Source organism: Cottoperca gobio, chromosome 22, assembly GCF_900634415.1.
Source record: "Cottoperca gobio chromosome 22, fCotGob3.1, whole genome shotgun sequence".
Classification (NCBI taxonomy): Eukaryota; Metazoa; Chordata; class Actinopteri; order Perciformes; family Bovichtidae; genus Cottoperca; species Cottoperca gobio.
Genome location: NC_041376.1, coordinates 13,635,981 through 13,648,423, shown reverse-complemented (window position 1 = coordinate 13,648,423; position 12,443 = coordinate 13,635,981). Strand labels below are relative to the sequence as shown.

The 12,443-nt window shown below is 37.6% G+C and overlaps 3 protein-coding genes across 5 annotated transcripts in view; all 3 read left to right on the top strand.

Moving 5' to 3' along the window:
- Positions 1 to 669: 669 nt before the first annotated feature.
- On the top strand, positions 670 to 6,050 carry tmem30aa (transmembrane protein 30Aa). Its single transcript, XM_029461326.1, has 7 exons — positions 670 to 1,154; positions 2,005 to 2,124; positions 2,866 to 2,973; positions 3,070 to 3,157; positions 3,360 to 3,503; positions 3,595 to 3,804; positions 4,863 to 6,050. Exons 1-7 carry the CDS (start codon positions 906 to 908, stop codon positions 5,054 to 5,056), a joined length of 1,113 nt encoding a protein of 370 aa, XP_029317186.1. The 5' UTR covers positions 670 to 905; the 3' UTR covers positions 5,057 to 6,050.
- Positions 6,051 to 6,235: 185 nt separating this feature from the next.
- On the top strand, positions 6,236 to 8,910 carry cox7a2a (cytochrome c oxidase subunit 7A2a). The gene is made up of 4 exons (XM_029460875.1): positions 6,236 to 6,359; positions 7,395 to 7,484; positions 8,340 to 8,424; positions 8,665 to 8,910. Exons 1-4 carry the CDS (start codon positions 6,342 to 6,344, stop codon positions 8,721 to 8,723), a joined length of 252 nt encoding a protein of 83 aa, XP_029316735.1. The 5' UTR covers positions 6,236 to 6,341; the 3' UTR covers positions 8,724 to 8,910.
- An 801-nt stretch (positions 8,911 to 9,711) lies between these two features.
- Positions 9,712 to 12,443, top strand: part of col12a1a (collagen, type XII, alpha 1a) — a 53,734-nt gene continuing 51,002 nt past the window's right edge. For all 3 annotated transcript variants that reach the window (XM_029460202.1, XM_029460201.1, XM_029460203.1), the window contains exons 1-2: positions 9,712 to 9,873; positions 11,225 to 11,330. In XM_029460202.1, coding sequence (XP_029316062.1) covers positions 11,261 to 11,330 — 70 coding nt within the window. In that variant the 5' untranslated portion in view covers positions 9,712 to 9,873; positions 11,225 to 11,260. The remainder of the gene's footprint in view (positions 9,874 to 11,224; positions 11,331 to 12,443) is intronic.

The following is a 12,443-nucleotide window of genomic DNA, read 5'->3' as shown; positions in this document are numbered from 1 at the left end:
AAAGAAAGTTGTATTTAAATACCATTTAATTTATAGCATTCAAATATTTTTGTAATCTGTTTGCATTTATGTTATTTAAATACAGCTATTTAAAGTTAAAATAATGTAATCTAAAGTTGTACAAAATCAAACAACTAAATTATTATTATTTTAACGTTTTCAGTTTCCAAGCTCTTATTTGAATGTCTCTGTCTTGGATTATATGACAAGGTCTGATTAATTCCATTTATATTTAATTGCTATCTCCTTGGTAGCCAACATTTTTAAATTTGACATTTTTATCTTAAATTCTGTTACCTGAATGAACTTTTTTAGTAATGGACACTTACATCTTCTGTCTAAATTTGTGAACACTTAAACATAATAGTTATCATGTTAAGTCAAGTTTTACACTTGCACTAGGGGGATTCAAACCACATAAATTCAGACAGGCAAATGGTTCTCAAAGTTCATTTTGAATGCAATAAATTCAATATTAAGTATTAAGGGGTGATTAAATTTCCCAAAATTAGTAATTAATTTAAAATTAAATTAACAATTTTACTAGGAATTCAGTTTTAAAACTGTCACTAACACAGATCTTACCATTTACCATCAGCTGTTTAAGCACAACATACAGTGTGAGAAAGGGGCGTCTTCATTTTCTGCTGTGATGTAACAACCACGTTTCATCATCCTATTGGCTCGGAAGCTTCCGGCTTCTTCCTCTTGGATGAGATTAGCGAGACAGCTCAAATCAATACTACCATGAGTATATATTTGGATTAGATAGAAGGTACATTTCCCTTCTTAGACACTCTTACTCTTTGCCTTAACGTGTCGTCTCGTATTTACCGTGTGGGATTAATTAGGAACTGCCGACAGTCAACTCCAGTAGATTATTTAGCTCGAAGCGGATTGCAGCCATGATGGCGTCAAGCTACAACGCTAAGGAAGAGGACGGAAACCACCCGGGTGCTGCGAATCACGCAGGGGCTGGGGTTGTAAAAAGTAAAAAGCCGGACAACACAGCGTTTAAACAGCAAAGACTACCAGCCTGGCAGCCCATCCTGACAGCAGGCACCGTGCTGCCTGCTTTCTTCGTTATCGGTCTTATCTTTATCCCCATTGGCATCGGCCTGTATGTCACTTCAAACAACATCAAAGAGTTCGAGGTACAGTAATGTCTGCCTGTCTTTTAACTAGCTAACTTTATAGCGGCCCCTGCCTAGGTTAGTCCAGGGGTTTCTACACAGTTCAGTCCAGTCAGACTACTATTAACGTAGAGGCGCCAGCAACCCATGTTATTAATGCAATTTTTAACCTATTAACATGTAAACCTGTTGTGTTACAACAACCAATAACACAAATAACATGTGACACCTTAATAGCCGGCTAATACTGTTAGCCTTTGTCATTACCGTATTATACTCGGTCGTTAGTTTATTAGCTAGCACCCAACTAGCTAAAACTAATACAACACTGTAATGGAAGATGATAATGTTACCTTTTATGGAAACAGTTTTTCTAAGATGTTAAGTGAAGTGTATGGTTATTCGGAGGCTAGAATTAGTGGTGCTGCTGAGTTGTATTGCATTATAATAGATAGTGTTCTTAGTATTTTGTCCACATATTGATATCAAAATGTTAGAAACCCCTCAATAGTAAAACACCCAATTTATATGAATGAGGCTAGAACACATTTTAGAACCCCTTTTTAGTAATAACACCTTTTATCAATAGGGTAACACGCATATTAGAAACACCACCAAAATGACCTATAAACTGAGTCACCTCTTAAACACAGTTTCAACCAAAATGGGAAATTATGAACTTCATAAAAGTGGAATTTATTGTAGGATAGTTGTATTAGACTGAATTAGGTGTTATCTACTTGTACTGACTCAACTGGATACTAAGCGTACATGGATATGGAACCGTATGAAACAGAATGCATCTTTAGGTGTATTTATTATGTTCAATCCTGCTCTAAAAAGATAATAATAATCTGCTCTTCCTTTTCAGATTGATTACACTGGTGCGGACATTAACAATCCATGCTACAACTGTGCTAAGAACTTCAGCTGGAACAGCACAACACAGTGTGTCTGCTCTGTGCCCTTCACATTGGAACAGCCATTTGAGGTGAGCACCAGCTTGCAGTATGCGCACCCAATGAATAATACATGCATTCAGCTTCAAAACTGGTAGTGTTGCTTGAAGTGCAATAAAATATAGAACCTGCCCTCCTGACACTAAATGTCCATTAAGATCTATTTTAAGCCCAACGATAGACACACTCAAGGTTTGTTTGGAGTCGTTATTATCATTGATTATTCTACTCTGATAATAACCCTTCCAGCAACTTCCGGAAGGCTTCTATTGATTACTTCTAAAAGCTCTCAACCAGTTTCTGTGTAAGACAAACCAGTGTCACAACGTACAGCTTTGATTTAGGTTATCATTTTTATCTTGAGGGCAGTCGATCTATTTTACTTCAAGTTGTTCTTGTTGTTAAACTGCTTTATTTATTATTAAGTTTCTTAATTGGGTTTCTTGTTATAGTTGTTTTCTTGTCTTTGTTTTTTCAACTCGGCTATATTGTACAGGAGGCCTCAATGTATTTCAGAGTCAAAATAAAGGTTGAATGTATAATTTAGCATAATTGCATTGTTTAGGTGCAACTAAAATCAAATGGAGGTAAAATTACATCCATCTCATCTGAGAACATTAGCATTAACAAATTAAGTTCTGCGTATAGTAAACAGATCTATACAGATAGAGCTGATGATCCAAAGACTAAATCAAGGGCCAGCTTACTGAAGTACTTCCGACTAGCCTTTACTGATGCACTCCGTCTATAACATTATCTCTCCTCCCCTGCAGAGCAATGTCTTTATGTACTATGGCTTATCCAACTTCTATCAGAACCACAGACGCTATGTGAAGTCCAGGGATGACAGCCAGCTGAATGGTGACCGGTCTGCTTTAAAGGTATAATCTTTGGAAATGTTGTACCATTATAACTTGCAGGAATTTCAATAAATGCCCTTTGCATCAGTTTAACATTAGCTGCTTTTTTTTTTACAGAGCCCCAGCAAGGAATGTGAACCGTACCGTACAAGTGAAGGACAGCCTATTGCTCCATGCGGGGCGATAGCTAACAGCCTTTTCAATGGTAAGTGAGACACCGTGATCAACCTCACATTTTTCTCCTCGGCAGTGTAAGGATTATTGCTACTCTTGTGTTCAGCAAAGGTTTCACTTCTGCTAAAAGCTTTTTTACATAACAAAACTCATACATCAGTTTGCAGAAGTTTACCTCATTATCTGCACTTACTTAATGGAACAATATTGAATGTAATGTTTTTTTGTTTCAGACACTCTGGAGCTGTATCATATTGATTCCAATGGTAGCAGAAATGAAATTCCTCTGGTAAAGAAAGGAATTGCGTGGTGGACGGACAAACATGTGAAATTCAGGAACCCTGGAGGAAACGACAACCTTACTGTAGCTTTCCAAGGTGATTTTTAGCAAACTGTGCACAGATTCTTTTCGGCTCATAAAAACTGAAGTTGCATTCACTTGCTTGGTTTTGCCTTTCTCTTTCTCAGGCACATCTAAGCCGGTGAACTGGAGGAAGCCAGTGTTCGACTTGGACCCAGAAGATCCTGACAACAACGGCTTTATCAACGAGGACTTCATTGTGTGGATGCGCACGGCTGCGTTGCCTACCTTTCGCAAGCTCTATCGCATCATCCAAAAGAAGTCTAGCACGACCCCCACTCTACCCAGTGGCAAATACGTCTTGAACATCACTTACAGTATCCTTTGAATTACAGCCAAAAGCTGTACTGCACAATCAAAACTAGAGCTAGTCTTAGTCTGCAGGGTTGGCTTGTATGATTTGTATTTCCTTTTATATAAAGCTTCACAGGGTAGGATTATAATGTAGAAACACATTAATCTGAGATCATCTTAAATACTTCAAACAACCAAAGGCCTACAACAGGGGTGCCCACACTTTTATGGCTTGTGAGCTACTTTGAAAATGACCAGGTCCAAGTGATCTACCTGTATTAAAAATGCTGCAAGGGGGGGAGAGTTCACTCTTCTCCTTTCCTCCGCTATGTCTTTGACTGTAGGTGTGTGTGGGTGGGAGCGAGCGGAGGGAATGTGAACGCGCAAGGCAAGAAAAAAACAAAAGACTTCAATTTCAGGGGGCGAGGGGTTCCGTTGGGGGAATATATATTTATCTTTTTAGCGGTGTGCGATCTACCTTTTGTGCACCCCTGGCTTACAACAACATTAATATTTGAACAAATTGAATTGAGCTTTTTGTCTGTTTTGTGTACTGTGCTGATTTCAGTTCTGTTCTTTTTTGAAGAAACTGGTTTCTGGAAGACTATGCTGAGTACTAAAACCCAAAACAGGTCATTTTATATTGACACATTTTCCAGATTAGAGCGAGATCTGGGTTTTACTCAGCAAAATGATCCATGTATCTCAGTAAACCAGCTTCTGGAAAGAGACCCCCGCTGTAGATGCTTGTCAGTCATGTGCAGACACATCCTGCAAGTTCCTAAAACCAACACGTTAACAAGTTATATTAAAACTAGTGTAACTCCTCAGAGCTAAATGGAAAATGTGTGGCTCACATTACGTCATGTGACATTGATGACCATTAAAAACGCCTAACCAATGATTGGGGGTTAAATTAATTGCTTATTGACTTCCAGTGGATACATATGGTGATATGATTATTTTATTAGTGTTTTACAATTATTTGTAGAAATGAATGATTCTATGCAAGCTGTGTTTTTAAAAACATAAATGAAGCCAGAAGCTCCAATCATTTTTCTTTTAACCATGTGACCATCAGATTACCCCGTGCTCAGCTTTGATGGTCGCAAGCGGATGATCCTGAGCACCATCTCCTGGATGGGAGGGAAGAACCCCTTCCTTGGCATTGCCTACATCACTGTGGGCTCCATCTGCTTCTTCCTGGGTGTGGTACTGCTCATCATCCACCATAAATATGACACCCGCAACAACAGTGCAGATATTCCAAACTAAACTGTTCTTTTATCACGTTTTCTTGTCTATGCATGCATGGGTGACCCCAACGGGTCCCTTTTGGGCTGCTTGTTGACTTTAGCGTGAATACACTGGTCTCTGTAATTGTTGTATGTTTGTGTAATGACAGCATTGTCTTCAGTGTCTCATCAAAAGCTGTGTTTTTGTGTAGGGCCACTAAGGCAAAAGAAGGATGCTAGAGTCTGCGTCTCTGTGCATAAAGCTACAAGTCAGCTTCTGAGAATGTCATTTCCTGTCTTCAAAAAAATGTATTTATCTTCTATTTATCTATAAAATATCAAAGTATCTGTTTTTATTTTAGCAGTGCTTTGCGAATGGCTAATTACTGAAGGATGTATGTATTTTTAATGCAAGTTTTTGTCTGTATTATGTACTGTAGTATGTCCTGCTGATGAATGTACCATTATATTTCATTAACATACCTCCGTGGATTTTGAGATTACCTTGAATATAAGATGGGGAAATCATTGCTTGTGTGCTGTTAATTATCGAAAGCACCACTGATATTTAACAAGAAGTATGTTATCCTTGCAGAGTCATAGAATACTCATGACGAGTAGTACAAAAAGTGTGGTCATTTACCCTGTGACTGCTTGTATAGAGAGACTCAGCCAGTCATAAGGCATCTTTTAAATGTACAATCTGATGCGTAATAGTGATTGGAACATTATTCTACACAACTATAGTCAGTATTTGTAATTCTAAGACTCTGGGCAGTGTCTCAGGCTGATTAGAGCACAACAACTATTTAATTTCTAAAGTTTGGCCTGAGTGTTAGATTATCTTGCGTTCTTCAATGTTGACCAAATGATATGCACTTTAAAAGTGTCACATTTGTTAGTTTCCCTCCTTGTTTCACTTCATCTTCTGTTACAATATTGCATTCTTGATTTATTAAGTAAATTGTTTAAATTTGAAATTTATGGGTTTTTATAAGGTTTTTAGGGTCCAATTAAACAACTTGGTGAATGTATTGGTGTACTTTGTGATTTTATTGCAGATCACTATCACAGCCATAACTGTTACCATAGCACTACCACTACTGTTTTTGTGTGGGTGTATTCTGACCTTTTTGTTTAAATATAATTCATCATTATGATTATGATTATTATTATTATTTATTAGTAAATAAAACTAGTTAATTAATAAACAATCTCACGAAACCGGATGTTACAGGCCACCAAGGGATTGTGGGAAGTCTGCCAGTGCTCGTCCTTGTGCTGTACCTTAACCTCTTAGCTTCACACAACAGAAGATTGCCAAAATGTACAGACAACTTATGGTAAGACAAACGTTTAAACTATGTATTCACCATAACAAGTTCCAGTTTTTGTCATTTAAGTGTTTAATTTGGGTTATTATGTGTAATTATTTCGTAAAGTTTTGCTTGGTTCGTTCCTAATGACGAGTAACGGTCCATAACTGGCGTAACTTCAAACGTTTAATTTAACTGTTCTAATTTACCAAGCTAGCAGTTGAGAGCAAATCATTAGAAATTAAGTTATTTAATTAAAGATATAACGTTACATATGTCATTCTCGTTATATAATATGTGTTTTGCATTTGCCCTTTTGTCAGGACGCCGGCTACCTGGCAGGTTAAGCAACAAGTCGAGCATTAAATCCAGTCAGGTTGAAGTTAGGGATGATACGCTTGAAGCTAAATACTCCAGGTACCGACCTGTATGTGTATCGATTGCTTGACCACTACAGACGTGTATCGGGGATGTTGTCAATCTGTCACAGCGTGTGAAACTCAGAATCCCTCCCACACACTGAAGGTTTACCTTTAGCTGTATACAGTAAATTGAGAAGACAGGCAGCCACCAGCATTTTGAGGAAAACAAGGTAAAGTTTGAGATTTCAGGTAACTTTTAAATATGTTTATGTAGGTAGACGAACACTTTTCATTGGGGTCACCATCAATCCATCCACGATTATTGCTATAACGTGCAATTTATAACATATTACCAAACCAAGACCTATCATCACATATTTTTGGACATGAATATATATATATATAGTTGACCTCTGTTTTGACTCACTGTCTTGCATTTAATCCTTCATACAAATGCAATACATAAAGTTGGCCATCAGGTGTCACCATTTTGACTGTTAAAAGCTTTGAAACAATACACTATTTTTAGCACACTTGCTTCAAAGTGGTTTAGTGTTACAGACATTTCCATCATCACAAGTCATTTAAACCATGCTAACTTTGTGTCACTTGATAGTTAACACCATTTCCCCCTGTTTGTCATGCCTAGATTATAACTGTTTGAACTTTAAAATCTTCAGTTAAGTGTTTGTGCCACCAGGGACTTCAGCAGCTATCCAGGCGGACCATCACAAGCAGTGCCCGCAGACAGATTGATAACTCTGTTAAGGAAAAACAAAAGCTGTTTCAGGTAGGGTTATTGCTTTTGAGGACAAGGATGACATCTGTAAACATTATGATCACATCAATATCCCATCTGATCTTTGTAACAGTGTATCAGAAGCAATGTGAGTCCTGTAATCCACACGTTTAGTCGAGTCTTGTAAAGAAATATCTTTCTGACATTTTGAATGACATATCTGATGAAAGGTTATATATGTGAAGTGAAATTAATGCATTCACTTACCCTAAATAGTAAACGTCTGATTTATGAAGCATTGTTTGTACAAGACAGTTTTTAACAGTGTGAGGTAAAATCCCAATCTTAATTTAGGTACCTTTTGTCATGCTTTTAAGGTAAGTATGTGCCTGTTTGACTTGTAATGTGAAAACTCGTTTGTTCTTATACTGATCATGTTAAAGCTTCTACTTTATTCCCAGGTTCTGGAGACAGAATCTAGTTTTATCCTGTTGTAGCCTGACAGATAAGTATCAGTGGGTTTCCCCCCTTACAATGTTTAAATGACCTACGCCTGTAGCTGGGGCTGGAGTTATACTAATTATGCTTGCAAGCTGCCAATTAATTAGAAGCCATTGCAAAATCAACGTTCCAGTGTGGCGGGCTTTGCTGATCCATGCATAGCGCTAGAAATTACTGTAGTCATAGTTGACAAATAGCCTACCGTTGCTTCTAAATCCCAGAGCAAGCACTGCTTCGTTGCATAGTGTACTGTAAGCCACCACTTAATTGCTATGGTTAACCAGAGATGAGCTCTACAAAAATTTCAATACCATAGAAACAGAAACAAAGTCCCTAACATACCCTTGAGGTATTGATGTCTCTTTTTAAATAACTATACGCCTTCAATTTTGGCTCTTTGAACAGGAGGATAGCGGTATGCCAATCCATCTGAAGGGCGGGACGAGGGACGCTCTGCTTTACAGAGCCACAATGACTCTCACTGTGTTTGGTATGTCAGCATTTGTATTGAGATTTCATGAGTCAGGCTCACTCCACATGTCTCAGTCTGTCAATTGTATATAGACACATCTCTTGCCATATGCCTGACCCCAATGTTATTACTGAAACTGATTTCCAAAGTCAAATTACTGTAATTTCAAGATGAATCATGAAGGGTCGTTTGAAGTCAGGATAATTAGTTGTGTTGTATCTCCGGCACATCTGTGATACGTGTCTGCTCTCTTCACAGGCTTTGGATATGTCGTGTTTGAGCTGTTTAGTGCTGCAATGCCCAAGAAGGCACAGTGAAACAGGATTGGACTATCTGCCAAAAACAATCATGCACATGCTGCATGTAATTCATCAAGTCCGCATTGCTCAGATATGTAATCTGGAAAATAATTTGTCTTATCAATAATATCAGTAAGTGTCATGTTTGAAATATGTATTGATTGTACAAATCATGAGCTCTTAATTGTAATAAAGATATTTATGTTGTGAAATTGTATCACTTTGTTAAACTTGATGCTGTAGATGTTTGGTCAATTCTGCTACAAGCTTCCATTGAGCCTAAGTGCTTCAGGAAATACATTTTCATTCTTCACCCAGAATTTGATTTTAGCAGGATATTGCAGTTTGTTTGTAACTGGTGGATTTTTAATCAGACGAGTGGATTATCTTCACCAATCCAAACCTGTATCTCTTGTAGGTCTCTGGTTTGAGCACTAGAGGGCACCATAAGCCAGTCCGAAGCCTCATCGTGGCAGTGAGTAGCAGCTGTTTCTGAAATACTTCGCTTTTCCCAAGAAAAGTCAATTTTTCATTGATTCCTACATTATTAATACACTTGTGACATATATATACAGACATTTTTACACTTGTTTTTGTTTATTTGAGCATCTTGCGTTGTGAGAAAAAAATACACGTTATGATACAATCAGCCGAGAGGTTGTTGTTTTTAAAGCGAAACACTTTTATTTCAGTCGACTTCTGAGTAAATATATTGGAAAAGTTTCCTGTTGCGCATATAAACACTTCCCTTCTCAGTGCTGTCTGGCCAACTGTTACCCTGCTGTGAAGTCACATTGGCACTGGAAACTCATTAAATCACCAAACCAAAAGAATGCAGGACATTTTTTTTAAATTTCCAAACATTGGATCGGTCTTAGTGGGGGACATACATCAACTGACAGGCTGAGATTTCGTAAGATACCCATATGATGGTAAACTGAGTTGGGAACTGCCCACCTATTAAGTAGCCGATGGTGGAAAGATTCTTCCCACTTGGAAAGAGGCTTTTCCTTCTTGGACATCTGCTGGCGGAGCTTCCAGTAGCCAGAGAGAAGAGAGAGGGGTCCAGCCGCAGCTCCTGACATTATTACTTTACCTTCTAGAGGGGGAGGCTTCAAGCAGGCTGCTCTGCAATTTGGTCGGTCCATTTTTTGGGGGGGTTGAATTGGTGAGTTGACTAGCTTTTATTTATTTATAAAATGCTTTTTCGGCACTTTTAAGAATATAAATAACTATTTATCTTATCGTCATTTTTGTCGAAGTTTTGTAGGCTACTTTAGGACAGTGTTTTTAACAACACTTTGACCACATGTCGGCTGGATGCAATTTTGTTTTTAGATGAACTCCATTAAGATAAGCAAAATAACTTTAACTTTTTTTTAAATATATAAATGACTGTTTTTAAAGATTATTTTCAATCACGTTGTTGAACTGAATTGAATGAAAATGCAACTGAAATCTGGAAGTAAAGCAAAGTCAATGTGAGATATAACCATGCAGCGTTTCATAGCACTTTTCATAGCTATTGTGCTTTACTTGTAATTTTAATTAGATGATTGAGACTCAATTGTGTCCGAGGGGCCAACAGACATTTCGGCCCCTTGTAGTTGCAGTTTTCGTGCTCGTGCACCAGGCGGGGCACACAGCCTGTGGTAAATATAGACAGAAACTTACAGAAGAGTTCAGACTGTACTGTGTGGATGTGGTCTACTTATATTTCAGTAAAAAGGGTTACCCCATGGCATGAGATGAATACATTGTATTATTCTATTTAAATGATTTTATGTGATTCCATGCAAAAGCTATAGTCCTTCAGTGATTTCTGTAATTTAACCGTAAATAAATAGATCTGGTCCAAGGAAACGAGAGGCAATTTTCAAATTTGAGACACTAAATAAATGATTTGTACAAAAGAGACTGCAATCAAGACGCTCCATAATATTTTATACATTCAAATACATTAAAAATACCAATAAGTATCCTATGATATGGTGAGTTTCAACCAGACACCATCCAAGTGGGGTTAAAGTGAGTGAGAACCACAGGTAAGACTATACCATATGTAGTGAGCTGCATAGCGATCCACTAAAATGATCAGGACAGCTGGAGGGCAATATATTTCCCGATCATGCTGAAGAAAATCAAACGGATGAACATGTGTTAAAAATCGTTTCAGTCCCTCATTACCAAATACCTACAATAAGTACCCTCCTCAGGGGGTGGGAATCCACTAGAAGCAGCCAGGTGTGGCCCTTGTTTTGTAAAGGAGTCTAGATGGATCTTGCAGACTGTCATAAAGGAGAGTAATGATTAAATGATAAGAGCTATAAATTATAATTCCGTTAAAAAAACATAATTATGAATGCATCATGGACTTTAAGTGAAAGGGAAACTTGGCATTCTTCAGCTCGAGCTGAATCTGTTAAATTACACATAAATGTATCGCCTGTGGTGCCTTGTCACACGTGAACGTTGTTATAAACCTGCATCCTAATCACACTTTCTCTCTTTGTCCTCAGACTGATTGAGGCTCTGCCGACCCTTCAGGACCAAACATGAAAATAGGGCTGTCACTGGCCACGGCTGCCTTCTTTGCAGCCCTGCTGTCCTCCATAGATGCTCAAGGTAAACGAAAGCTCTTGGCCTCAATGCACTCACACACACACTATCCCACTCTGTCTCTTTATCTCCTGCTTCTCTTCTTTCTCCTGTACATCTATATTGGTTCTCTGTGTTATAGGAATTAGTCTTTTACTTTATAGAGTCATCACATGGACACTGAACTCTTTGTATTGATAAACTGAATAAAGATTTTCTTATTTCATGTGTATGTTATATGACTATGTGACTTTTGGACTGCTGACTTATTCCTTGATGCTTTTATCCCTCATTTGTAGCATATTTTTGGCAGATTTATCTGTCTGGACTCATTACAGGCTTTGATGTAAAATCCAAATCCAGATCTGATTTACTCGTATTAAGGCTGCAATTTAGATGGTTTAAACCAATACTTTTTGAGCAATTTTCTCATTCAGATTTGGCAAATGTAAAAAACAAGCACGCTAGTAGGTTTATTTAATTTCCAATTTCTAATTGAATGCATTTAACAGCAGGCCACAGAGTAAAGCACAAGTCATTTTATGGTTATATGTTTCCCCATTAATGTCTTAGCAGGGCTGTTGCCGTTTCAGTTTTATAGTAGCAAGCCTCTGCACTTTTTACAAAGCAAAATATGGAAGATTGCCAAGTCCTTGGTAATTAGGCATTAAAATGCTAAATCACATATTTATAATTATGCTGAGGTTGTAGTAAGATCTTGTAAACCTGTATAATTCTCGTCTTTAAGCAGCAAGTAAATACAGTGTTTTAAGTAATTAAGCTACTCTTGCAACCTCATAATAGTACAATAGTTGAAACACAGTACAATAATTGAAAATACATTGAAAGGTTTAAACTGCAAGAAGCGTAAAAGTAGCGCAATGTAAGATAGTTTGGTTGGTAGAAAGTATAATAAATGGAAATATATAAGGAAACAGCAAATGCTTCGAAACTGTACTTATATCTTTGTTACTTTCCATGTTTGATTTTGTGCTTATATTGCTGTTTAAGTAGTTATTAAATACGTTTTGCTGTACATGTCACAAGAGCCAACATGTCATAGACTGTTAACAATCTGTCAGGAGTTTTGACAGAAAATGACTCAAAGTAATTTCAAATGCAAACATTTCAATCCAACAT

Bases quoted from the DNA above. Each gene is read 5' to 3' on its own strand.
- cox7a2a (XM_029460875.1), top strand. The intron at 7,485-8,339 runs GTAGGGTTATTG...CTCTTTGAACAG, and splicing joins AAAAACAAAAGCTGTTTCAG to GAGGATAGCGGTATGCCAAT. The intron at 8,425-8,664 runs GTATGTCAGCAT...CTCTCTTCACAG, and splicing joins AATGACTCTCACTGTGTTTG to GCTTTGGATATGTCGTGTTT.
- tmem30aa (XM_029461326.1), top strand. From the start codon at position 906: ATGATGGCGTCAAGCTACAACGCTAAGGAAGAGGACGGAAACCACCCG. The intron at 1,155-2,004 runs GTACAGTAATGT...CTTCCTTTTCAG, and splicing joins ACAACATCAAAGAGTTCGAG to ATTGATTACACTGGTGCGGA. The intron at 3,158-3,359 runs GTAAGTGAGACA...TTTTTGTTTCAG, and splicing joins AGCTAACAGCCTTTTCAATG to ACACTCTGGAGCTGTATCAT.